Source organism: Paroedura picta, chromosome 9 (assembly GCF_049243985.1).
Source record: "Paroedura picta isolate Pp20150507F chromosome 9, Ppicta_v3.0, whole genome shotgun sequence".
In the NCBI taxonomy this organism is placed as follows: Eukaryota; Metazoa; Chordata; class Lepidosauria; order Squamata; family Gekkonidae; genus Paroedura; species Paroedura picta.
This window is the reverse complement of record NC_135377.1, coordinates 43,842,022-43,870,001: the sequence shown is the minus strand read 5'-3', so window position 1 is coordinate 43,870,001 and position 27,980 is coordinate 43,842,022. Positions and strand designations below refer to the sequence as shown.

At 42.5% G+C, this 27,980-nt stretch overlaps 1 protein-coding gene across 1 annotated transcript in view; it reads left to right on the top strand.

Moving 5' to 3' along the window:
* Positions 1 to 27,980, top strand: part of TAF4B (TATA-box binding protein associated factor 4b) — a 113,707-nt gene that overhangs the window by 9,926 nt on the left and 75,801 nt on the right. Inside the window, exons 2-10 of the mRNA XM_077352555.1 lie at positions 2,906 to 3,054; positions 3,292 to 3,390; positions 6,010 to 6,171; positions 6,850 to 6,972; positions 8,575 to 8,664; positions 11,249 to 11,950; positions 13,293 to 13,428; positions 16,908 to 17,013; positions 24,054 to 24,223. Of these exons, the coding sequence (XP_077208670.1) occupies positions 2,906 to 3,054; positions 3,292 to 3,390; positions 6,010 to 6,171; positions 6,850 to 6,972; positions 8,575 to 8,664; positions 11,249 to 11,950; positions 13,293 to 13,428; positions 16,908 to 17,013; positions 24,054 to 24,223 (1,737 nt within the window). The remainder of the gene's footprint in view (positions 1 to 2,905; positions 3,055 to 3,291; positions 3,391 to 6,009; positions 6,172 to 6,849; positions 6,973 to 8,574; positions 8,665 to 11,248; positions 11,951 to 13,292; positions 13,429 to 16,907; positions 17,014 to 24,053; positions 24,224 to 27,980) is intronic.

The following is a 27,980-nucleotide window of genomic DNA, read 5'->3' as shown; positions in this document are numbered from 1 at the left end:
GTTCAGTGGTACCTACATGTGCTCTTGAAATTCTGGAAATCTCAGCATGCTTAACAGTGTTGGGAACCTCTGTAGCACAACCTTAAAACAGAAAAGCTTACTTTTTGCTTGACTTGGTTTTTCCTCTCCACTTCTGTCTGCTGAAAGGCTAGGGGGAGAAGCAGTCCTCAGTTCTGCTGTTGCTCATACATTATATTATTAAATAAATTGAAGCTGTGTCCTGTATGGTGCCTAGACTCTCAGTCCTCGTGCTTCTTCTTTCAACAGAATTATTCTTGAAAAATGAGTGCATGTTATAGGCTTGGCTAGGGCAACTTCTTGTGCACAGGGAACGGCTTCCATTTCACTCTGCCAAAGGCTCTTACTAATTTTGCCATTAGATGGCAGTGTTACACAGCTGTAATGTCCTGTACTTCATAGAGTGGTTAATAGTAGCCTTTACAGTGGCCAGACTATAGGCCTCCTGCCAGAGGCATTTTCACACATGATGCTAAAAGTGCATTTATCATGTACATGAATGCTCATGTCTAATAGGAAGCAAAACAAAGGCATTCTGAAACGGCTTGTACATTCTTTGTACACTCTGTGGATTTTACAATTTATATTGCACTAGAAACGGAAGCTGATCCAAGGCTTGGTGGCACAGACTTTGCCATTTTATCCGAAGCGTGCATAGTCCCATCTAGAAGCACTCATTCCACTTCCTTTGTGGTGGGGGTTGCTTGGAAGTTAATATATGGCCCCAGGTTAAAACAAAGTGTCTGGTTCTACTCCACTTTTGGAAACTTCCTTACATATTTTCGGGGTGGGGATAAGACTTTTTGTTCTTGTTGTTGCCATCCAATCACATCTGATCCCTTGTGGGGTTTTCAAGGCAGCAGGGGTTCAGAGGGGTGGTATGTCCTACTTTCTCTTCCTTAAGGAGTGTCAAAAGCACCTTCCCTTCCTTTCCCCACAATGGACACCCTGAGAGGTAGGCTGCGCTGAGAGCGTTATGACCAGCCCAAGGTCACTCTAGGGTCTTTATGTGGTGGTGTGGGGAGTCAAATTTGGTTCTCTGTATTAGAGTCTGCTGTTCTTAACCGATACACCACTATAATGCTTCCTTCTTGTCAGTAAAGCTGCTGAGAAGGATGGGAAGCTTCAGACTTTCAGTCTGTTGCATGAACATAAAGAGGCGGACCAGCACAACTATCAAGGTGTTTAAAATAATTACTCTGGAGTATACAGTTAGAGCAGTGTACATTTTCCAGAACAGGGAAGAAGCGGTTTTGGTTGTGTAGAAATAGGAAAGTGTAGATAAGGTCCCAGAAATGTGGAAAATTATTTTGTTCTCAGATAACTTGAGATATTTGAACATGTGAAGCCATTGGTGCAACTATCCTGTCAGGTTTCGCAGAGATAATTCTATCCTAACATGTGGTACCTGGGATACTTTTAATTAGAGTTGTCAGGGATTGAACTTTAAACCTGCACAGAAAACAGCATGCTCCATCACCAAGCTACAGTAGAATAGTCTCCCTCAGACTGTTGATCTAAAATTCAGATGTTGTCGATCACATACACATGTAGATAAAACATCCTCAAGGCTGGAGCATATAGGGAAGCTATAGTTATAGCAGGGGTAGTCAAACTGCGGCCCTCCAGATGTCTGTGGACTACAATTCCCATGAGTGAATGCTGGCAGGGGCTCATGGGAACTGTAGTCCATGGACATCTGGAGGGCCGCAGTTTGACTACCCCTGAGTTATAGGGTTAATAGCTAACCCTCCCATCAGTAAAACCAAAACCTCTGCATGAGGAGTGAGGGGTTAAAGTCTTTTTTGGTTGCCAGAACAACTGGAAATGGTGCCTGGCAATCAGTAAGCATAGGGTAATGGTGTAAGCAAGAAGACAAGTTAAGACATAGCAGGCAGGTTTAGTCAAATGGAACCAATAATTTTTTGGGGGGAGGGGGGTATAAACTATGTTTGCTAAGCAGAGGGAGGATGGTGAGAAGGTAGGAGGACAACTAGAGGAGGAGGCCTGAAAGCAGAGACAGCGCAAGAAGGGTAGAAATGGCCAGAGTGAGACAATTGGGCAGTTTAAAAGGTAAAGGTATCCCCTGTGCAAGCACCGAGTCATGTGTGACCCTTGGGGTGACGCCCTCTAGCGTTTTCATGGCAGACTCAATACGGGGTGGTTTGCCAGTACCTTCCCCAGTCATTACCATTTTACCCCCCCAGCAAGCTGGGTACTCATTTTACCAACCTCGGAAGGATGGAAGGGTGAGTCAACCTTGAGCTGGCTGCTGGGATCGAACTCCCAGCCTCATGGTCAGAGCTTCAGACAGCATGTTGGCTGCCTTACCACCCTGCACCACAAGAGGGTCCTTTGGGCGGTGAGGTGATTTAAAAAAAAAAGATTATGTGGGTTCATTGCAAAGGGATGGGGAAAGAAAGGAGCAAGGGGTGTGTGAAACTGGGTAGAGGCAGGGACAAAGTAAGATGGAGCAGAAGGAAAAAGGGCCATTGGGGGAGTGATATTTTGTCCTATGTGCCAGTCAGCTTCAGACAAGTAATCATATTCTGCTACATATAATACTTAAATAGGTACAGAAGCTGTATTCTGCAAAGCTGTGAGTGCCAAGCCTGGTGATCAAATGCATTGTAACTTGAATTCCTCAGTTCTTGAATATGTTTATTTAATAAGTTGTTACTAAATGGAACGTGCTTCAGAAAATGGTAGGCAGTCATTCAGGTAACCTAGAATGGAAGTATATTGTAGAATTTTGGAAATATTAGGTGAGAGGCAACAGCGCACATTCTCTGAGCTTAGTACACTGCATCATGCAAATGAGGTATAAATAGCGCTGTTCATGAAATTAATCACCTCACTGCCCAACGTTATATTTGTTTTTTTGTAGGAACTGTTCTTCTGAGAAGTAACACTGGCCAGCTGATGCTGTTGTCTCAACAAGCACTTGTGCAAGCCCAGAACCAGAGCCCAAATAACACAAGTCTAAGGCAGTCATTGCCTGCAAATGCACCTGTAGTCAAAATAAGGACCGTGCAGGTAAATACTTCAGAAGTACCTACAGTATATGTCAAAATGCTCTTTATTACTTATTTCCATAAAGCTTGGAGTGCGGTCATGTTGGCTTGTAAATGAAGTAGATCTGTTTTTCCTTTAGGATGGCTTTCTCTTTTTATTAGCACAGCTTGACTGGGAGTGGGGGAGTGCTTAAATGTTTCTTTTTAAATTTAAAAATGGGACAAGATGCATAATTGCCTATACCTTTTTTCTATAAAGAATCCTGGAAAACAAGTACTTAAAGTACTAGCAGCTCCTGTGAAAACAGTGCCCTGGACAAGTCCTCTTCCCACAACTGCTAAAAACGCTGGAATCCAGGTATGACTTGTCTTAAAGTGCCCCCACTTTATGAAATCCCCAGACGATTATGAGCATCTTGCCAATGTGATACTATGACTACTACTGTGACAGTATATTGGAAGAGCAACCACTGACTAAGATAAAACAGAAAGCGGGTCACTTAACCTAGGATCCCGTTTTGGTTGACTCTTTATGTTTGATCATATGTTTGACCATTTAGACTTTATGTTATAACCTTTTCATCTATAAACATAGAGAAGACTACTATATCATTGTGCCTCGTGATTTCCTTTTTTCTTCTGAGAAATATAATCACTGCAATAATAAAAAAATAATAATGAATGGGGAGGGCTGTTACTGTTCTCTGTAATTGTTTACACATCCCCCAAAACGCATGTGGATCAATATAGTGGTGAATAGGAGAACTTTTTTCTGCTCATCCTATGAACTTTTATAAGGTTAGTGCCCTCCACATTGGGGGACATGTTGTCCATCACAAGTGGCAACTGTCTGAGTTCCTTAGACTAGCGATCCCCAACCTGTGGGCCGCCGACCACATGTGGTCCGCCGACTAACTGGAGGTGGGCCGTGAAGGACACCTTCTTCTCCCCCCCCCAGCCCTTTACTTCATCCCCCCCCCCCGGCCCTTTACAACACACTTCGGGTGTCATTGTCTCCCATCACTCCCAGATGGGACCATCTCGTTGCAGAGAAACAAGCTCAGGGTTCCCATTGATTTGTCATTGTCATGAGTTAAAATTTCCATGAAAATAAAATGTTCCTTATGTTCATTGTTGTGGCGTGTCTGTATCTTATTTTGAAGGGATGTTTAAACATTACCATAGCGATCAGAGAGTGCTAGGGCAGTGGTTGAGAGTAGAGGAGTAAACTACCCCCACACACACACTGGGCCTCAGTAAAATTGTCAAACATTGAGTGGTCCAGGGTGATAAAAATTGTCAAGCATTGAGTGGTCCAGGGTGATAAAAAGGTTGGGGACTACTGCCTTAGAGCAGTGGTCCCCAACCCTCGGTTCGGAGACCGAGACCGGTCCGTGGATCAGTCGGTACCGGGCCGTGGCTCCTCCTTGTCCTCCTCCACGGCTATTGCCTCAGGGGCTGCCCTGCCACTCTGCCGCTGGCTCACCTTTGGTGCTCTCCAGCAGCCATCATGGCTGGAGCTCCCCCTCGGCATGGCACTGCGCAGCTGTTGCTGGCAGCATCCCCTAGCGGGTGGCGGGAAGGCATGTGGAGCAGGGGCTGAGGCGGTGGTGACGTTCCTTGGCAAAAGACTACCCTTCCAGGACCTCAGTAAAATTGTCAAGCGTTGACCGGTCCCCGGTGATAAAAAGGTTGGGGACCACTGCCTTAGAGCATGAAGCAGAGAAGCAACTGGCCCAAATTTTAATGATTTGAGTGTGCTCTGTCAATGATAGTGTGTTTTTGGCATATGAAAGGGCTATAAATGTGTACAGCTTTGTTTTTTACTTAACATTTTGAAATGAGTTCTCTGGATTGTACATGAACTAATGCTTCCTAAAGTATTTGTTTAGTAGGTGTAAATGGTAGATAAAAGTTGAAAAGAAAAGAGGAAAGGGGTAGGAAGTTAATGTGTTTAGGAAAGTCGATGCTTAGGCAGGAACACCTTCCAAACGCATCTTCCTCCTAAGAATCTGCAGAGCTGAAAAGAAAGAAGATGGAGTAATCAGGATTCAGTACTGGCAGGAGCACCCCTTGAACAAAGCACAAATAACTGTAGAGTGCCTGTTTCTGACTAGTGGTAGCTGTTCCAGAGTTGAATCATACTGGAGACTCAATGTAGTGGAAAAACAACACATTCATTCCATGCTAAAAATTTTGGTTCAGGTTTCATTGGGGCCTATTTCAGTAGGCCAATTCTATGATGTGCTGTTAAAGCTATTTCTTGCACTTATTGCTGTGTCCTTGAAGTGCACCTGCATGAGCTCAGTTAGCTCATCCCCATTGAGGATAAGAGCTACTCCCAGCTTCTACCAATTAATATTGAGGATAAGAGCTACTCCCAGCTTCTTCCAGTTAATTATGGCTGTGTGAGAGCGCATCACTTCTTGTTACAGCAGGTCAAGTGATGCCAAATTTTTAGATGATGCCAAATTATTCAGCATGGTGAAAACCAAGAGAGCTACAAGAAGCTGTCTCTAAATTGGGCAGGTGGGTGGCAATGCGTTATATGAAGTTTTCTGTAGGTATGTTTAGGGGGATTTGGCCTTTTGATCCCACTTAAGAGGAAGAGTGCTTGCACTCGAAAGCTCACACCTTGAATAAATCATTGGTCTTAAAGGTGCTACTGGACTCTGATTTTATTGGGTTATACACCCAAAGTGCTAAAATGAGTCCACATATCCCATCCCCTTAACGACTCAGACAGCTGGAGACCAAACCACTGGTCACAGGGGGCAGGAGTGTACGGTAGGCCACTTGTTCAACCATCTTCCTGGTCTCACTTCCATGCTGTCTCTTCTTTTGGATACATCCCATTAGGAGATTAATAAACTGCTTCTTGGAAAGCTTATGGTAGAATCATAGTATCATTAGAAAATGTTGCTTTTTATCTCTTACTTCTGTTGAAACTGGCACATAAATACTTAATTTCTTACAGCTGTCACCAGCATCTATAAGCAGTACTGCTCCTGTTACTACTGTGAAGACTTTTGTTGGGCCACAGACAAAATCTGCTTCTGACTGTTCTGCATTCTCGGTCACTCAGAAGGCAGCTCCTGACAAAGAAGGCTTAAGAGTGACACAGACAAGTACTTCTGCGGTAAGAATAAAATTGTCTGTGATTATTATTGGTGGAGGAAAGTGCAATCAAATTGCAGGTGACTTACTGTGGCCCTATATGGTTTTCAAGGCAAGAGACAAGCAGAGGGGGTTTATCATGGCCTGTTTCTGTGTAGCAACCCTGGACTTTCTTGGTTGTCTTCCAGTGAAGTGTATTAAAAAGGGCCAACCCCACTTGACTCCTGAGATCTAATTAGGTTAGTGGTATTACTTAAAACATTTGCTTTGTGACTTTCTGCCTATTGAGGGCCCTCAAGGCAGCAAACAGTTAAAAAAAAACATTAAATGTAGAATTTAAACACAAAAGAGCAATTAAAACAATCAGGAAGAAGGATCAAGAAGGGGATGCTAAACAAAACAAATAAATCTTTATCTGTTAGTAGAAGGCAATGATAGAGGGAGGCAGACTAATCTTCCTGGGAGAGAAAAGCATAATTTTGTTGCCCTAACCTAGAAGGCCCTTTCTGTATATTGTTTTTAGCAGTAAAGTTAAAACAGTATAAAAACCTCTTGATAAAATCATTAGAAGGCAAGCATTAAAAACAACATGTACTTTACATCACTGAGACACCCAAGAGGAAAAAATAGGCCTTTATCCTGCTTCAGAACAACCAAACAAGATTTAATTTCACTTGTCGTTCTTGACTTCTGTTGTCAGGAGATGCTGGAGAATGTGAAGAAGTGCAAAAACTTCTTAGCAACATTAATTAAGTTGGCATCAAGTGGACCTCAAGCTCCTGAAATGGGGCAGAATGTGAAGAACTTGGTACAAAGTCTCTTGGTAAGACTTCATTCCTAAACATTTATGTACTGATTCTAAATACTTTTATTCAAAAGCTATATACAAGAATGCATTCAATAGATTGAATCTATAAAACTTTAGGTCTCTCAGGCTCATTGTCCACCTTCATACATCTGCCTTCAATTCTTGGATGATGCTTAGAGGGGAGAAATTCAGCGTAGCCTGCTTAAATAAAAACCTAACTAGAGAGCCAATTTACTGTAATGGTTAAGAGCAGTGACCTCTAATCTGGAGAACCAGGTTTGATTCCCCACTCCTCCACGTGTAGCCAACTGGGTGACCTTGGTCCAGTCGCAGTTCTCTCAGATCCTTCAGCCTCGCCTACCTCACAGCATGTCTGTTGTGGGGAGAGGGGCGTAGGTGGTTGTAAGCCACTCTGAGACTCCTTTGGGTAGTAAAAAGTGGGGTACAGAAAACCAGCTTTTCTACCAATTTGTGGAACGTTATGTATGGGCTTATTATGTCAGGGGGGCATTTCTTGCCCTCAGTTACCATTCTTGCTATGATTTCTATTTCCTTTTATGCTCATTTGGTAGATATTTCTGTTGTGGTTATAATGCAGGTCTCCAGTATTATCAGTTGAGGGGTCGGTGGTGTATTGCAAGAAATACTATGTTCATAGCATAATTTCAGAGGGGCATTTCACAGTTCTGTATCAAAAATGTTGGAAAGATGGCTGCTTTAGGAGGGTGAATTGTAATCACCTTTTAAATCAGTTTTCTGCATTGGCCTTGATACAACAGGGCTTAAGACCACAATTTTTTTAAAGAGAGTATGTTGGCTTTCACAGATTTCCTTCTTCTGTTTCATTCCACTGAGTCCCTAACATTTTGTCCCTCTGGATCAGCAGGGGTATAAAGTGGGAGAGATAAGTCAGTGGAAACCAGCACAGCATCTTAAGAACCTATCAAGTATTTGGATTTGTTTGGTTGGAAATAGGCTAGTGTATCTAAATGAGCATACCACATGTGGAAAGAACTTGGAAACCTAGTCTATGGATACACTTCTACACATAGGTTATTAATTGACCTCAGAATTCCATGTAGTATTGTCATGAAAAGAGCTTGCTTTTGGCATTGTGTGTGACAGATCTTATATTTTCTAGTTCTGTTTTATGCAATACAAACCAAACATGTACTACCCCTTAGTTCTGGTGGTTTGTGATATGAAGATTGGTGAGAAAGATAAGCAGCAGCAGAAGAAATAAGACTGAAATAATCAGAGGGAGATCTTGCCAGTTACGTCTGTTGCAAAACCATAAGCATTTTCTAAACAAAGAGCCTCATTATTCTGAACTGTTCTGTTACAAACCACCACACACCTTGAATTACTTGATAGCAAATATTCATAGAGCAGCTCTTGATTTCTAATAAAATGGCCTATCAACTATTCCATCGCCAGCCTCCTTGTGGTGGTCTTAAACAGTACCACTTGAAGGCCGTACTTAAATTTAATTTACAATGTATTGTAATAAAAGAGTCCCTATATGAACTTACTCATTTAGACTAGGATGTTGGTGAATTAGTGGTTTCTGGACAAGCTACATCTTGCATTCATGCTACAGTTTCTTCTTCTTCACAGGAAGGTAAAATTGAGCCTGAAGAATTCACCAAAAAGCTGTACATTGAGCTAAAGTCTTCTCCACAACCATACCTTGTCCCCTTTCTCAAGGTAAGACAGTATTCGTAATTTAAATAACTCCACCCAAAGTCCCTCAGTGGTGGTTTTCCATTCCTTGACAAGCAAGCTTTCAAGTACCAGGGAGGTTAAATGGTAAAATCCAGTTGCATGAGCCATTTGGGATTGGAGGTGAGATGGAACTGTAAGCTAGTTTGGTCTCTGTGTACAGACTGGTGACTCAGCTGCATTACACAATGAAGAGATTTTTTTCAAGGGGACTCATGTTTCTGCAACCTCTGCCTATGCAGTGTTATAGCTAGTATAAACCTGTAGGATTTGTGGGAACTGTGTACCCCCTATAAACACCAATTCAGTCAGGACAGAATGGTTCTTCTTAAATAAGGTCCTGTTTTAAATCCATCGGAGCAATATTCTAGGATTTATACTCACTAGGTATTTACCTGATTTCAGTAATACTAAATGTGTGTAGTTCAGCTTGATCATAATGTGTCACTGATTTGGTGGGGATAAATTGAGTGAAATTTTGTGTTTGGTGAACAAGTTTAGGGCTTGATGGATGTTCATGAATTTTCTGGAAACGGTCTGCAACTATATAGATACTAGAGGGACCAATGAGTATCTCACTCTTTTGAACATGACAGCACATGTGACAGGAAGATGTAACATTCTGTTACTTTATAGAAAGTCGTACACTATACGTTAGGCAGTGGAACAATTTCTACTTGTTACAGGTGATCTAAATACTTACAGTAACTTCTTGTTATCTATCTATAATGTATAAATGGTTTCTTAGTTGTGGTATACACATGTGCAACCTGGATGCAAATTGGAAAGTCACAGAGATACAGGGAGGGCAGTATACAAATGTAATAAATAAATAAATAAATAAATAAATAAATAAATAAATAAATAAATAAATAAATAAATAAATAAATAAATAAATAAATAAATAAATAAATAAATAAATAAATAAATAAATAAATAAATAAATAAATAAATAAATAAATAAATAAATAAATAAATAAATAAATAAATAAATAAATAAATAAATAAATAAATAAATAAATAAATAAATAAATAAATAAATAAATAAATAAATAAATAAATAAATAAATAAATAAATAAATAAATAAATAAATAAATAAATAAATAAATAAATAAATAAATAAATAAATAAATAAATAAATAAATAAATAAATAAATAAATAAATAAATAAATAAATAAATAAATAAATAAATAAATAAATAAATAAATAAATAAATAAATAAATAAATAAATAAATAAATAAATAAATAAATAAATAAATAAATAAATAAATAAATAAATAAATAAATAAATAAATAAATAAATAAATAAATAAATAAATAAATAAATAAATAAATAAATAAATAAATAAATAAATAAATAAATAAATAAATAAATAAATAAATAAATAAATAAATAAATAAATAAATAAATAAATAAATAAATAAATAAATAAATAAATAAATAAATAAATAAATAAATAAATAAATAAATAAATAAATAAATAAATAAATAAATAAATAAATAAATAAATAAATAAATAAATAAATAAATAAATAAATAAATAAATAAATAAATAAATAAATAAATAAATAAATAAATAAATAAATAAATAAATAAATAAATAAATAAATAAATAAATAAATAAATAAATAAATAAATAAATAAATAAATAAATAAATAAATAAATAAAACATACTACAAGTTGGTTTTCTGTACATTTTATCAGTCCTAGGACTTCAAAGATGTCTAGCTACAGAAACAACAAGCAGTTCTGTACTAAGAATTTGTAATTCATTAAATTCTAGATAGTTTGGAGCAATTAATTTAAATGGGTCAAATGTTTGAGAAATGCTGATCTATTAAATGCAAAATGTGTGTAATTGTTATTGTAGTAGCCTATGCTGTAATTTGCCTGGACACTCTGGAACTCTAAGATTACACGGTAGTCATTCATGAGACTGCAGCCCAGTTACAGGAATGTTGCACTGGGTCTTTGTTGCCAGGATCATGTACGTAATTGTCATAGGGAGCAGCAGGACAGTTAAGATGGAGATGCATCTGAACTTTGGAGAATTCAGAGCTCTTTTTTCTAAAGATGGTTGAACTATAAATGGCTGTAGTGACTGGAAGGCAATAGTTGTGTTGTGCACTGTAAGTGTCCAACTTCTTCAAGAATTGGACAGATGCTTTGTTAAGCACATTTGGATTGTTCTATGCTTCAGATGTGCAGACAGCACCATAAAATGACTGGCAATTACTTTGTTCGTTGTGGAAGCTTCACCATCTCTGAGGCAGGTCTCTTCCACCTATTTTCATGGAAGTGGGCCAGTGTGCCTCAGAATCCTGTCAATCTCTTGATCAGTTAACTAACACAAGGTAAGCATATTGAGTCTTGGCAAGCTTCCTGGAAGATCAAATGCAGTCAGCTTTGCCCCCCCCCCCCGAAGCAGTTCTAATAGGGATCCTCAGTGGTAATTTCAGTGGTTTTGCTTAAAATTGTCAGTGTTTTCTGATGTGCTAGCTAGTACCTTGTAAGTTAACAAAAGAATATGGGATTAATTTTTTGTTCGTTTGTTTCCATTTTAGAAAAGCATGCTTGCCTTGCGGCAATTAATGCCAAACACGCAGAGCTTCGTACAGCAATGTCTCCAGCAGTCTTCAACACAGACTGCTGCTTCAACTTGTGTCCCAGTGGCAGCCACTGCTCCTTCACTAATTGCTCCTGGCACTCCTTTGAACACTGCATCTCTTCAGTCTGCTAGACCTGCCCCTCAGACTCCAGTGGGGGTTCCTTCTCCCCAGATCTCAAACTCCGTCTCTCGCATACCAATGGGGACAAGAGGATCTGGCTCCTTTCAGTTGGTGCATCCAGTGCAAACCTCATCGAGGGTACTCCAGGTGGCACATCCTGTCTCCGCCTCTCCATTGACTACAGGAATGGTTACTAAGATGGTAGATCTGCCCCATTCCACGGCAAAGGCGACAACAGGAACTGCTTTGCTTCAGGCCATAAAACCAGTTCTTGCCTGCACAGTTCCATCCTCAGCCCTTCCTGCTCTCAGTGCTGTGAAATCAGTCTCTTCTGCTGCTGCTGCAGTAACGACTCCTCCCCAGGTGGTCAAGCAAGGCTCGACTACTGCTGTAGTGACATCTACGACGGCAGTAACAACATCTCTCCAGTCTGTGATCCCAATCGCTGGGACTCCAATCACTATCAGACTTGCACACCCCAATTCCGTCCGCTCCCAGTCAGCTCAAAATTCGCAAGCTATAAAAGTGAAGCAGTTGGTAAGCTTGTTTAGTACAGCAATGTGGTCTTTTTTGTTGGAGGTTAATGGCTTTTGCAGCCAACGTGTACCATGTTTTACTGTATGAATTACAAGGTGGAGGTGGGGGGTAATCAGCCCTGGGAAGTGCATAAGTTTGGTGTGAAAGAAAAACATTCTAGGAGGGAAGGAAGATAGAGATAAATGCCAGAGGAGCAGACATGTATTCCAGGCACCCATGTTTTCACTTAACGTCTGCAGACTTGTTTTCTAGCCCTCTTCAGGGTATTGAAAATGGTTAATGTTCAGCAAGAATACATTAGCAACTAAAGGACTATGTTGGCAGAATGGTTTGATCTGCTATCTCATGCAATATATTAGCATCTGATAGGCTAGCCTTTCTCAACTTCTTTATCATTGAGAAACTCCTGAAACAGTCTTCAGGCTTCAAGAAACTCCAGAAGTGATACAATCCTGCAGAATCTGGTTGGGAAGCATAGTTGAGTACATGCCTACTTGGGGCATCTCCCCTTCTTTCCCCCTTCCAGGCTCATCACTGGCCATTGTGGAGGGCAGTTCAACATAATCATATCATCTAACAAATGTTCAACAAATTTAAAAAACATAATCAGATTAACTCCTACCCATTTGAGAAACCCTTCCGAGGCTGTCAAGAAGCCCTAGGCTTTCATGAAACCCTTATTGAGAAAGCCTAGTTTATACATTTTGTCTGCCGTCTGTGGGCAGCATCCAGAAAACTGCAACAGATTGCTTTTCCCACTCTGTGAGCCAGGGCTCTTTTACCTCTTTCTAGTGGCCATTTGCCCTCCAAAAGGTCACTGCTGAGAACAAAGGCATCCTTTTGAATGGCATGACTAGAAGACAGAATCTGTACAATTGAAAGCCCTGCCCCCTTGTGCTGTAGTCTGTAATTAGAGGAACATGTTGGTACAAATCTGGCTTTCTTTCCATTAGAGTGTCAGGAAGAAAACTCTCTTCCTGTTCCTTATAATTTCTATGCTAAGAGTGTTGCCGGCTTTGTTCCTACTCCTGGCTCAAAGGCTCACCCCTGGTCTGGGCAGGGAGCAACAGAAATCACTGTAGGGATCTGTTGACACTGGAATTCTGACATAGTTTGTTGGGCACAACCACTGGATAGTTGGAGCCACCCACAGAATGGCTGTCCTGACTTACTGTTAGTCATACAAAGAAGGTCCTTGTGCTGTGGGGACAGCTGCTGCCAAAGCCCCACTGGGACACCACTTGGCAGGCTTCAGAGAAGACATCGATAGGCACCATGCTGGGGATCCCTATTCTATAACTTTTGCCCACAGTTAGGATTTTTGATTCACTTTTTTTCTTAGATATTCCAGCAGCCATCAGGAAGCACTGTGAAAAAAATGACCAAGTTCCATCAAACTTCATCTCTCCATGTTCCAAACAAATCCGGTGGGAAAAGGCCTTTAAATACATTGGTCCAGGCAAACCAACTTCCTGCAGGTATGGTCAAACTTCCTCTGCATTGTAGATTCGTAAAGTGATCCTTGGGTGGCTCACCTGAGGTGACAGGGTGGTTGTTGAGAATGGCAGATTGGTCTTAAGGCTTTTCTAAATGAGAAGTAATGCTTCATATCAGCGCACGATCTTGCTCCTGTTTCTGTGTAACAGCATGGAGCCTGGGCAGCATTTCCACAGGAGGGGATAGCCTAATTAGGCTTGGGTGCTTTGGCCACTTCGGCGGCCATTCAAGCCCAAGGCAGCACTGGCTGCCTCGGGCTTGAATGGCCGCCGAAGTGGCCAAAGCGCACCGAAGCGCACAAGCCTAAGCCTAATTGCTTTTTAAAAAACAAGCCCATAACAAGTTTTTCCTATGTTCGAAGGGAATGTAAGGACACAAGCAGAGCCTTCTGGGTCAGAGGAATGGTCCCCCTAGTCCAGAATATTGTTTCACACAAAAGGGCAAAGAAATACTATAGAGGCCAAAGCTCTGTTACCAGTTATAGGAACATGGCTCCATGGTACTTAGTTTTCGTCAGATCGAAAAAAATATTTCATTTGTAAAATAAAGTAAAAAACAATGGATCCTGAGTGATACAGAGGAGAGTTGGGCTTCCCTAGTGATGGAAGAGGTCAGTCGGAGACATGGAGAGTAACATTTTGCAAAGCACTCATTCGCAGAAGTTGCAAGGAGTGAAGAAGAAGTGCATTTTCCGAACAGTCCGTTTGAGGATTGGCCCAGTGCAATATTGGTGCCGCACATCCTTGACATTTCGCACCGAATAGGCATAATTGTTGGGCTGTGCTAAAAATGAAAATAGCCTAGACTAGCACTGCGGTACAGTCTCCTTGCACTACCCAGTCCATGGCACACGCAACCCACCGTGGCTGGCCCCACCCAACATATATCTTGCTGGGGGAGGAGATGGCTGGATGGATTTATCAATCTGCTGTTAACCGAGAGGTGTGTGGACAGTTTGTTTTAGTATACATAAATATTCTATTTATATACCGTCCTCTCCTGCTAGCTCGAAGTGGTTGACAACATTTTAAAAGCATACATCATAAGATAAAAACAGTAAACAATAAAACAACAATCCTTCATTAAAACTGGCTCCTAATGTTGTCTCCCTATGAGGTTTGGCAGGGTTTTGAAGGGTCCCTGTTGGTGGATGGCTGAAGTGGAGAGGCCAGCCTCTCATAATGTTACTGCCTGGCATCAACCATAGACCTGGCAGAATAGCCCTCTTTTGCACTTTTCCAGTCCCTCCAGAGTGATGTGAAGGCCTGGAGGGGCCTGTTCAGGCGCAGCCTTCCACCAGGTTGGACCAAGGCCAAAAAGGCCCTGGCTGACGCCGGTTTTATCTCTCTGACCTATTATGCATGGTGGCTGCTATGCCCGACGGCCGCCGTGTAGTTGTGGTGGGGTAGGATGCTCCCCATTGTACACTGACGCCCCGACGTAGCACATGCACATGCACTGGGCCGGGGCCAGGAAGCCCGGGATGCTGCCCTCAGTGGCAGCAACCAGGGTGGGAGTGGGGAGGGACCAGGCCCCCACCGAATGCTATGGCGGGGTCAGGGGGATGGCCCTGCCAGTTCCACGGCTCCATAGGGCGGGGCCGAAAGGCCCGGTGCTGGTGATTATGCACAGTGCCGGCCTGCCCCAGCCACTGCTGGTGCCCACGGTATCCTGTGACCATGGAAGTTCCCGTGTTCTGATAACATGGGCCTTCCATGGCCCTGGGTCGGCCCATGCCCACGCTGGCGGCAGGGGGGTGCATAATTGGGGATTTTCCCTGATGCCCTGCTGCCGCCAGCGTGGGCATTCTGGCCCGTGTATAATGGGTCTCTGTGGTCAGGGACCCTAAGCAAATTTGAGCAGCCTGATGTGGCATTCTTTGGGAGGTATAAGGGAAGATGTGGTCCTAAAGATACAGGGGTCCTAGACCATTTAGGGCCTTGAATGTCAGAGTCAGATCTTAGGATTTGATCTGGTTTTCAGTCTGTTGCCAGTGCAGCTGGCAGAGCACTACTGTGATACATGCTCTCTGTTGGGCTCTTATTAGGAGCCAAGTGGCAGCATTCTGGATCAGTTGGAGTTTCTGCAGCAGCCTCAAGGGGTAGCCCTGTGTAGAGAGTTACAGAAATCTAATTTGGAGGTGACTGTTGCATGGATCACAAGGCAAAGTCAGACATCAGGTATGGTGCAGGCTACAATGCCTGGCATAAATGGAAAAGCACCTGGTGCACAACATCTGTGACCTGGGCTTCATAGATAAGACAGGTGTTCAGGATCGCATCTAGACTCCTGACAGTGGCTGCAGGTATCAAATAGACCCCGTCAAGGGTTGGGAGCTGTACCATATAACCCTCCACGTTCCAGTCCAGCCACAGGACCTCTGTCTTAGCTGGATTTAACTTCAGCTGCCTCCTCTTAAGCTAATCCACCACAGCCTCCAGACACCTGGCCAAGATATCTGGGGGTGTTGATGGATGGCCGTCTATCAGCAGAAATAGCTGGGTGTCATCATGTACTGATGACAACCTAGTCTGAAACTCCAGACCATCTGGGCAAGGGGGCACATGTAGATGTTAAATATTATTGGGGAGATAGTAGCTTCCTGCAGGACCTCACATATCAGGGTCTGATGCTAGGAAATTCTCTCCTCTAGTGCCAACCTCTGTCCTTGATTTTGGAGAAAGGAGTGCAGCCATTTCAGGGCTGTGCCTTGAACTCCTACATCAGCTAGGTGGTGGGCTACTAATCAGCTAGGTCAGGGGTAGTCAAACTGCGGCCCTCCAGATGTCCATGGACTACAATTCCCAGAAGCCCTTGCCAGCATTCGCTGGCAGGGGCTTCTGGGAATTGTGGTCCATGGACATCTGGAGGGCCGCAGTTTGACTACCCCTGAGCTAGGTGGTGGGCTAATAATATTTCTGTATCTGTGCTCATTCTCATTCACTGCACCCACATCTCAAAGTGGTCTCTCTCTGATGGTAGCAGAGTTGGTAGATAAGGACAATTGGCACCTTCTCACAACTAATTTTGAGCCATGAGAAGGTTTTCTGGTAATTTTGAGAAGGTTTTCTGGTATACCACTATCATGAGCAGCCACCCTGTCCCAATTATTTGAAAATGCCTTGGTGGTTTTGGTTATGAGAAACAGATTTCTGAAAGGTGGGCATTATCAGTGAGTTTCCTAGTCAAATACTCTGACTGTCTTCCTTGTAAAGCTGTGCTTATTAGCCACAGTGCTTACTCATACCCGCTAACTTGGGTTAATGAAATGAATGCAGTTGTCCCAATAAAATAACCCATGCAGGTAATGCAAATGACCGAATAGATGCTGTGACCTTGACACAAATATGTTGCTTCCTTTTTAAAAACTGGACTATCCTCACAGCTTTTTCTTTCCGAGTATGCATTGAATGTCATCTTGCATTTTCTTTTCTGCAGTGGATTGTTCTTCTTTTTTTAGGATCCATTGTGAAACAAATTACCCTGCCAGGAAACCAAATTCTGTCGCTTCAAGCGTCTCCTGTTCAGAGAAACAAAATAAAAGAGAATGGAACAACATCCTTCAGGTAAAAATAAACAAAGTCGGAAGTTTATTTGGCTGTGGGGAAGCCTGAATTAAACGAAAGGGAGCAGACAGCAACAGAGATGCAAGTGACACCTAAATAAATATTTAAGACTTCTGATGGGTGCTTTCACTTCCTTTGTTGTAATGTTTTATAGCTAATGAAGGGAAGAGCCTAAGATTTTTGCCCAGACAGCTTTTTCTGGTATTTAGCATACTGCAACTTGACTGCAGTTTTTTGCTTGGGAAGTTTAGGTTTTTATTTGGCTAGTTGTCTCTAGGTCTCCTGGGATTCTTAACCTTTGCTGCTTCTGATTGCTTCTGATCTCACTCTGGGTGCCTTTTTAGAGGGACAAAGATGAAAAACAACTTGCTTTTGATTGCCATTGTTGTGGTCTTTATGGCAGATTTTATATGCATCATGCTTTGCTGCTATTCCCTATGAAATAACATGAACAAAATTACTAAATTCAGAGTTCCATAGGTAGTGTGAAAGAAGTAGTAGCATATTTAAGATGGACAGTGTTGCAAGACATACCACAGTTGGAATATTTTCCTTTTAATCTATGTCCAAACCTAGTACTGTATATTAGTGCTCAAGGAAAAGACCAAGTTTGATCAAAAGTTAACAGAGATTATACCAAATGAGGCAGGATAGGATACATAGGTATAGTTAGCTATATTGTTATGAAAATTCTGCGCGGATGAAGAAAGCCCCACCAAATGACCACATTTTGATTCCTTCTGAATTCCTGAAATAAGGACCACCAGTAGGGACTCACAAGGAATCTGCAGTAGCAAAAGGGGGCAGGCCATGACTCTGAGGCATGGTGACACTGAAATCTGTGGGGCTTGTTAATTGCAACTTCTTCTCACACTCCCAGCCAAACTGCCCAGCTGAAGTGCTGCTACTGTCAGCTTTCATTGGCTCCCCATCACGCACAACAGAAATACCTCTGTTTGGAGGATTTCTACCCACCTCCATTTTTCCAAGTTTTTTTTAGGTTCTTCTGCAAACTTACCTCCAGAAATTTGCAGGAGAAGCTTCCTGCTCTCCATCTGGCCCTGATTGGCAAATTTAAGTATCTGTAGATCAGGGTACGGTTGGCTATGTCAGCAGTCCCCAACCCCCGGTCCGGGAACCAGTACCGGTCCGTGGATCAGTCGGTACTGGGCCGCGGCTCCTCATTGTCCTCCTCCCTGGCTGCTGCCTTGGGGACTCACCTTTGGTGCTCTCCAGCGGCTGCCAGCTCACCTTTGGTGCTCTCCAGCGGCCGCCATGGCTGGGGCTCCCCCTCGGCATGGCACTGCGCAGCTGCTGTTGGCAGTGCCCCCCAGCAAGTGGCGGGAAGTCAGGGGCGCCAGCGGGAAAGCAAGTGGAGCAGGGGCTCAGGTGGAGGCGGCGACATCCCTCGGCAAGACTATGCCCCCTGGGCCTCAGTAAAATTGTCAAGTGTTGACCGGTCCCTGGTGATAAAAAGGTTGGGGACCAGTGGGATTATTTGGGGATGCTGTGGAAGAGGAGACAGCAAAGAAGTCCAGTTCTGGTAACAGAAATCCCATCTCTCAGCAGATAATTTCCATGGGATCCAAGCCATAGAAAATTAATTTAACAACAAATGTTGCACCTAGCTCCCAGTCTGGGTCGTGCAGTTCTGCATTGCTGCTGCAAAGTTGTTGAAGAGGCTTGTCGCTTTAGCGCACATTCTTAATTTGCTTAGTTTGGCAGGGATCACAGACTGTTTTGATGTAAGGCTAGCCAGTGAATGTGTAGGAGTACATAGCTTTAAAATGTAAACATTGCTTGTCTTATTTTAGATTATATGTAATTATATTCTATGTGGTTTGTGATTAGCAGTTTAGGCTTTACAAGCTGCAGTTCAGGATGTTTAAACTAGACTTCAGTTTTAGGAAAATAGAATAATTAAAACAAAAATGTGTGGCCAATGCTGAGACAGCAGAGGGTGCTAGAGACTTGCGTCTTCAGTTCTCGTGGATTCTGCTTTGTCCTTTTCAGAATTAGTTCAATGTAAACATGTAACTGTGTTCTGAACTTTTGTGGAACCAGAAAGGACATGTGGTTTCTTCAGCATAATGGCTGATCAGATGGTAACCTTTCATATGTGAATATTTGCGTAAATTTACTCATACTTGTCTGCACAAGTAGAGGTGTTCTGCAGTGGAAGAATTAAGTAAAGTAATAGCATGTTGTTTAATTGAAGCACTGCATGGGGAGGGAAGAGGGACAAAACATTGGTTCTGTCATGGAAAACATAATCTAGAATCCAACCTAGCATGTGGTCAAAATTATTGAAGACCTTGCCTTCATAGGTATTGGCAATGGGGAACAGAAAAGGTTATGTGGCCAGCCAGTCTATCCCCAGGAAACAGGAGGTAGAGATGTATTTTGGGGGGGATCAAAAATGGCAGCCTGCTAATTTGTGGGAAGATCTATTACTAAAATGTGCCCCAGCCGGTGATTTACCCACCATCACTATTTGTTTTTCTTCCCTTCATTTTTACACTCATTGGGGACCCAAGTGGCTTCCAGTATTCTCCACTTCTTCACTTTCTCACGACAACCCTGGGAGGTAGGTTAGACTGAAAGTGCGACTGGCCCAAGGTCACCCAACAGGGTTTTATGGCCAGGTGGCAATTTGAGTCTCCCAGATTCTAGTCCAACACTTTAACCACACTGGCTTCTAAAATTCGTAATAATTTTGTTATCCCTCAGCCTGTCCTTTTTTTAAAAAGTGCAGTGAAATTTGAACAAATGGATTCAAGATCATTCTAAGTCCACTGGCAAACGTTTTTGCCTTGTAGTACTTACACCCGTAATGCTTGTACTTGACAGATCAGCTGTGAATATTAGAGTTCATCAATACATAATTTGAATCAGTGGCACTTTTAAGATCTACAAAGTTGTTTTTTTTTTAGGTGTAAGTTTAGGTGTGCATGCACACTTTCTCAGACACAATTAAATGGGAATTACCAGTCCACATATATAGGCAGAGCAATAAATTAGTACACAGCGTAATGAAGATGTTTAACAGAATCAAAGATCATATTGAAATATTGCAATCATATTGAAATATTGCAATTGTGCATGTGCGTTTATGTGCAGCTGCGGCAGCCGGGCTGCTGGCTCTCCCACACCCCCGGAGGCGGTCCCCGACCACAAGAAGGTTGGGGACCGCTATCCTAGAAGGATCCTCGTCATTTTATTTTATTCCTTATTTGGGATAATATAATTTAATATAACTATTGGTTTTATGCATGATAAGGAGACTAGATAGTAACTGCCTCAAACAAAATTATGTACGTTAGCTACACCCAGTCATAAATTCAGTGTCCTAAACCTGAAGTTGTGTTTTTAGAATCATAGAGTTGGAAGGGACATCCAGGGCCCTCAAATACAACCCCCTGCAGAATGCAGGAAACTTACAACTACCTGTCCACCCACAGTGACTTCAATTCCATGCCCAGATGATGCCCCACCTCCTAAAAAACAGAATCCCTGGCCAGTCTGGCCTGAAAGAAATTTACATCCCAACCCCAAAGTCACAATTGGCATTTCCCCAGGCATGCAAAGGTCCACAAGAACCAAGCACCGACACAATCCTTTCTGCCCACCCACACACAATAATAAGCATTTTTGTCAGATGGCTAGGCAGGCTCTGCTTAAACTTCCAAAGAAGGAGAACTCACCATCTCCCAAGGAAGCCCGTTCTACTGAGGAACTGCTCTGTCAGGAACTTCCAGATGTTTAACCAAAAATTCTTTTGCATTGGTTCTAGTCTGACCCTCTGAGGCAATGGAAAACAACTCTGCTCCATCCTCTATGTTGACATCCTTTCAAGTACTTGATGATGGCAGTCATAACACCTCTTAGTTGTTTCCTCTCCAGGCTAAACAGACCAAGCTCCCTCAACCTTTCCTCATACGACTTCCTTCACTTTCTTTTTTTCCCTCCTCTGGACGTGCCCCAGTTTGTCTACATCCTTCTTAATTGTGGTCTAGGATTTTGACTTGTAATGCCATATAACTTCTAGATCCCCAACCTTGTTGAACCTTCAGATACTCATGAAATTTGGAGGCACTGACAAGGCCACCCTGTATTGAGTTGCCATGAAAATGCTGGAGGGCGTCACCCCAAGGGTCAGACATGATTCGGTGCTTGCACAGAGGATACTTCTACCTTTACCTTTAAGTACCCCCATAGAACAGCCACCTTGAGAGCCTGGTTTCCATGGGACAATCTACAATTGAAATATATCGAGAGTGAATGTGTATTGGATTGTTCTTCCTCCTCTCAACTAGGCATAGTTCTTAAAATTTCCAAAAGAACAGTTAGAGTGGTGATATTTATTTATACATACATACATACATACATACATACATACATACATACATACATACATACATACATACATACATACATACATACATACTCCCGAAAGGCTCAGGACGGTTCATATAGAATGTAACAGAAAAATATATCAAACTCACTGATTATAATGAATGAAAGGTAACAGTAATTACAACAATAAACAGAGAAAATAGCATTCAACATGGTGAACAATTTAACAGGCCCATGAAAGGGCTCCATTGTTAAATGAGTCAAGAAAACTTGAAGTGGCAATGTAACTGCCCAAGATTATTCTTGCCCTGACCTGGATGACTCAAGCTAGTCTCATCTCATGAGATCTTAGGAACTAAATAGGATTGGCTCTAATATTTGGCTGGGAGACCACCAAGAAGTCCAAGGTAACTATGCTTAGGCAGGCCATGGAAAAATACCTCTTTACTTATTTGCACAGAAAACCATAAGGAGTCACCAGAAATCAGTTGTGACTTGACAGGACTTTCCACAGCCACCATTAATGGCTCTAGTCTTTTTCATCCTAAATGGTGATATCCTTGGATTCGTTCTCCACGTGTAAGATTAGAGAGTAGAGTGGCTCACCAGCCCTTCAAAACAGTAAAGGCTTCCTTCAATGTTGAAATGAACTGAACAGGAAATTGAATTTAGTGCAGAACCTATTGGGTTATCCAGTGGACCAGAAAGATGGGAATTTATCCAAGAGCAGAATTGCAAGTTGTGTGTAATTCTATAATTCTTTCTCCAAAGGGCTTTTTTATATCATATATCAAAGCAACTGTGGGTGGCTTTGTATTGATTGCAGGACTTCTGTGAGTGTTTGTGGGAGGGAGATTTCACCCTTTCCTTCCCATCCCTTTCTGAAAGAAAAGCAACATGAGCAGAGAAAGAAGAAATCAGAATACCTTTATTGGCATAAATAGCTATGGAGGGGAATGTTAGTTTCTCCCTCTTACTCTGAAGTCCCTTGCAGCGGTTTTACCTGAGTTCTTGGAGAGAGAATCAGGGCTGAACTATATGTAACATGGCATACGTGTTTCTGGACTGCATCCCATTTCATCTGATGAAAATTGTGCCACAATAAATCTGCTGCTCTTTAAAATGATAGAAATGTCCATTTAGTTTTCACTGCTGCTGTCTAACATGGGCCATTGCTGTACAGGTATCTGACCCAAGTTCAATTATTTTGGAAAGTGGGAAGTGCACAGCATCCTGGTGCATTCATTCACCTCCAGTGGTTTCTACAGTGTTTTTCAATTTCCCCCCTCAAAACTTGCTTTGTTCTCAAGTTCTTAGAAAGTTCACAGTAAAGCCTGGATTGCTGCTGTGTGGATAGGAAAATTTAGTTTGTCCAGCCCATGCAGCTGACCTTTTCCCTGCCATACCCATCCCATGCCACTGGAGCATTTAAATTTTTTTAAAAATTGCATTAGAATACTATTGTGCTGATATACCCGTATTAATAGTTACATCAGGTTCTCTGAACTCTCAGCCTTTGTTTAAAAAAAGTCTCCCCTTGTGGAGGTACAATGAAGAAGCCAGTAGATCTTCACAAGAGAAGGAATTAGGCTTTTAAAAAATGAAAGCTGGGAACACTGAGAACCTGCCATACTTACAGTTACAACACTGTAGCACTATAACGATATCTTGGTGCAGATTATTTTTTACTCACAAAAGCCTTGGTGGCCAGGGGAACAGGGAGCAGCCTCCTGGGAGTCTGGGGCAGGGAAACAGCAGAGATACCTGCCTCATGGGAGCCCTGTTGCTGCTGCAATAGCCACAGGGAAACCAGAAGCTCCAGTTCCCGCGTGGAAGCCACCATCGCTATCTCTATGCAAATTATAGTATACGTCATGTAGTCCTGTCCGGAGTGTACCGTTTCACCTTGCTTTAAAAAAAAAAAACAGGCTAATATCATAGGTCTATGTTGCCAAAAGCAAGTAGCTCACTTTTTTTAAAAAGCTAATCCAAGGCAAATAGACCCCAGCTGACATCATACGACTCTAAAGGGCAATACCAAACAGAAGAGTCTATATTCTAGACAGATCTTTCTCTAGTTTTGACTTCCAGCCCCAAAGCAAGCCATTGTAGTTCATAAGCCACAATGTTGCTTAGCTGAAAAGCTACTTTGAAGGGGGAGGAACCCTGCAGTAGGCAGGCAGGGAGAAGCTTCTTTCCACTTCCCTGTTTCAAATAATCGCCTTTTCCCTCCACAGGGCTTCAAGTGGGTGTTTAAAATGGGGGGGGGGGGCTCTCTCCTATCTGGCATTTCCTCAATAGCTCCTTCCCCAAACAATTTTTCAATTGAAAAGACATCCATGAGCCATTGTGTGTTCACCTGCATTCATTGTTTCTCTCAGTAGTAGACCTGTCTTTCTGTAAAACATGAGAACTTTCATGAGTCTACTTCCCAGACTCCTTATTTCGTGTTCTCAGAATCAATTGAAGAACCCCAATCCAAGAGTTGCCTAAATATGTTCTGAATTCTAGCTACTGCCAAGGCAAATGCATTTTAACAATAACAACTTATCTTGATTCTTTTCCACGCTGACTGCAATGCTTCCCTTATGCTAGGCGAGGATTCCAACAGACAGTATTGAATGGGATGTTCTTGTTTGCCTTATGGCCCTACCTCAAATATAATGGAAATTATTTGCTTGTAGGGATGAAGATGATATCAATGATGTGACTTTTATGGCTGGGGTCAACTTGAGTGAGGAGAGCGCATGTATATTAGGAACAAATTCTGATGCAGTTGGCACACTTATCCGGTCTTGCCCAGAGGAACAGCTTCTTTCTGCGGATGTGCTGAAAATGAAAATCTTAGAAACAGGTGAGAGACAGACAAGTTGGGAGGTGCTCCCACCTATAGGCAGGTTACATCATGCCTAAAATATGATGAATCCATTTCTGCAGTGCATTAATATCACTCTGGATCGAGTAAAAGAACCTGCTTGAAGAAAGGCCATGGAGTTTGCATAATAACACATCATGTCATACTTTTGGAGCACGAGTGATGAGAGTGGGATCCTGTACTCTGGTGGCCTACTTCTTTGGGGTCTCTGTGTATAGCACTGAGTTTTGCACCTGCTTGAAGCTTCAGCATGGAAATTTCTAGGGCTGGCAACATGTACTGAGAAGTATTGTAGATCCCACTCAGTTCCTTTAAAAAATACAGAACCTGTAAGGGGCCTGAAAGGTCATCTAGTTCAACTCCCTGCACAATGCAGGAAATTCACAGCTACCCACCCCACCCCCAAGTGACTCCTGCTCTATGCCGAGATGCTATCAAGGCATCATGTGAGTACTTACATTGTTCAGGAACTTCTGCAAATGAGGTTTCATCCATCTTTTCTGCACAGGGCAAGCTTTAGAACAGTGCAGAGTAAAGTTGCCGTCAACTGAAGGGCGTTATAACTCCTATAACTCAGAGTGCACAGAGACCTGAATCTGTTGCCTGATATTTAGTAAGGAGGCACCGTTTCCAAGCTCTGAGTTGTCCTTTGGAAGTGAAATATTTCAGTCCCTGAAAGCACTGACTATTCAGGAAACCCATTTGGAAACAATGATGCCGACGACACTAGAGCCCCTAATACCAGGCTCCTCTGTATACCCTCATTCTTACCGCCCCCCCCCCAGGTGCTGAGATGGTTGTGGGTTCACCAAGGTACTTCCTCCGAAGGGCCAGCTTCTTCACCAGCTAACTCAGAACAGCAGTAGGATTCTGCATTCAGTCGTATTCTGAACCTGGTAGCCTGGAATTCACGAGAAGAATATTACATTCATATGCCCTGAGGCAGATACTTCTGCACGAGATGGTCTTATAACCAAAAGTGGAAGTACTTTTACATCCTTGTCTCAGTGCAGGAGTGGATCTCATTTTCCTGCTGGGTGACTTTGTCTCACAATGTCTCCTTTACCTTTGTTCTCAAAGCTTGGTTCATTCCTTTCAAACTCCCATTGATGGCACTTACCACTGCCTTGCCCGCCTTCATGCTCCATTTATACCACCTTACACCCTCATGGCAATGATTCACATCAACCACTCTCCTTCCCTGCAACATGGACTCCTAATTTGCTGCTGAGTATGAAGCTCAGAGCCTCTTGTGGCGCAGAGTGTTAAGGCAGCTGTCTGAAAGCTTTGCCCATGAGGCTGGGAGTTCAATCCCAGCAGCCGGCTCAAGGTTGACTCAGCCTTCCATCCTTCCGAGGTCGGTAAAATGAGTACCCAGCTTGCTGGGGGGTAAATGGGAATGACTGGGGAAGGCACTGGCAAACCACCCCGTATTGAGTCTGCCATGAAAACGCTGGAGGGCGTCACCCCAAGGGTCAGACATGACTCGGTGCTTGCACAGGGGATACCTTTACCTTTATGAAGCTATGATTCCTCTTTCTCAGCTGAGCTTGTGAGGTGAGAGGATTCTTGTACCCAAAAGTTAGACCTATAATAGAGATTCTGAATTAAAGATGTGCTCAAAGACTAATAGTGTGAATGCACAGATGACCTATAAAGAGGCAAGCAAAACAGAGTTGCACTTACCTGCAACTGTTGTTCATCATGTCTTCAGTGGAGACACACTTATGGCCCAATGTGCGGCTACACCAAAGACATAATGAATCTGTTGCTTTGTTATTGCAAATGAATTTAAATCTTGTCCTTTTGGCTAATTGTATTTTGTCATAGCCTCAAAGCCTGAATACCTATATGAGGAACAAGTATTATACTTTGGATGTCCCAGGGAGATTCTTTTGTCCTCGGCCAAGGCATTTGCAGCCTAATATCAAAATTAGCCTGATGCTGAAAATAATTGCAACCTGTTGTTGTTGTTATGTGCGAAGTCGTGTCCGACCCATCGCGACCCCATGGACAATGATCCTCCAGGCCTTCCTGTCCTCTACCATTCCCCGGAGTCCATTTAAGTTTGCACCTACTGCTTCAGTGACTCCATCCAGCCACCTCATTCTCTGTCGTCCCCTTCTTCTTTTGCCCTCGATCGCTCCCAGCATTAGGCTCTTCTCCAGGGAGTCCTTCCTTCTCATGAGGTGGCCAAAGTATTTGAGTTTCATCTTCAGGATCTGGCCTTCTAAAGAGCAGTCAGGGTTGATCTCCTCTAGGACTGACCGGTTTGTTCGCCTTGCAGTCCAAGGGACTCGCAAGACTCTTCTCCAGCACCAGAGTTCAAAAGCCTCAATTCTTTGACGCTCGGCCTTCCTTATGGTCCAACTTTCGCAGCCATACATTGCAACTGGGAAGACCATAGCCTTGACTAAACGCACTTTTGTTGGCAGGGTGATGTCTCTGCTTTTTAGGATGCTGTCTAGATTTGCCATAGCTTTCCTCCCCAGGAGCAAGCGTCTTTTAATTTCTTTGCTGCAGTCCCCATCTGCAGTGATCTTGGAGCCCAGGAAAATAAAATCTGTCACTACCTCCATTTCTTCCCCATCTATTTGCCAGGAATTGAGAGGGCCGGATGCCATGATCTTTGTTTTCTTGATGTTGAGTTTTAAGCCAACTTTTGCACTCTCCTCTTTCACCCGCATCAACAGGCTCTTTAGTTCCTCTTCACTTTCTGCCATTAGAGTGGTATCATCTGCATATCTGAGGTTGTTGATATTTCTCCCTGCAATCTTGATCCCAATTTGTGACTCATCTAATCCCGCATTTCTCATGATGTGCTCTGCATACAAGTTAAATAGGCAAGGCGACAGTATACAGCCTTGCCGAACTCCTTTCTCAATTTTGAACCAGTCAGTGATTCCATGTTCAGTTCTCACTGTTGCTTCTTGACCTGCATATACATTTCTCAAGAGACAAATAAGATGCTCTGGTATTCCCATCTCTTTAAGAACTTGCCACAATTTGTTGTGCTCCACACAATCAAAAGCTTTAGCATAGTCAATGAAGCAGAAGTAGACATTCTTCTGGTACTCCCTAGCTTTCTCCATGATCCAGCGTATGTTGGCAATTTGATCTCTAGTTCCTCTGCCTCTTCGAAATCCTGCCTGTACTTCTGGAAGTTCTCGGTCCACATATTGCTGGAGCCTAGCTTGTAGGATTTTGAGCATAACTTTGCTAGCATGAGAAATTAGTGCAATGGTGCGGTAGTTTGAACATTCTTTGGCATTGCCCTTCTTTGGGATTGGAATGTAAACTGACCTTTTCCAATCCTGTGGCCATTGTTGAGTTTTCCAAATTTGCTGGCATATTGAGTGTAGCACTTTTACTGCATCGTCCTTTAAGATTTTGAATAGTTCAACTGGAATGCTGTCACCACCAGTAGCTTTATTGTTGCTCAGACTTCCTAAGGCCCATTTGACTTCACATTCCAGGATGTCTGGCTCCAGGTCAGTAACTACCCCACTGTGGTCTTCAGGGATGTTAAGCTCGCTCTTGTATAGTTGTTCTGTATAATTTTGCCACCTTTGTTTAATCTCTTCTGCTTCTGTGAGGTCCCTACCATTTTGGTCCCTTATCATACCCAACTTTGCATGAAACGTTCTCTTCATATCTCCAATTTTCTTGAAAAGATCTCTGGTCCTCCCCATTCTATTGTTTTCTTCTATTTGTTTGCACTGTTCATTTAAGAAGG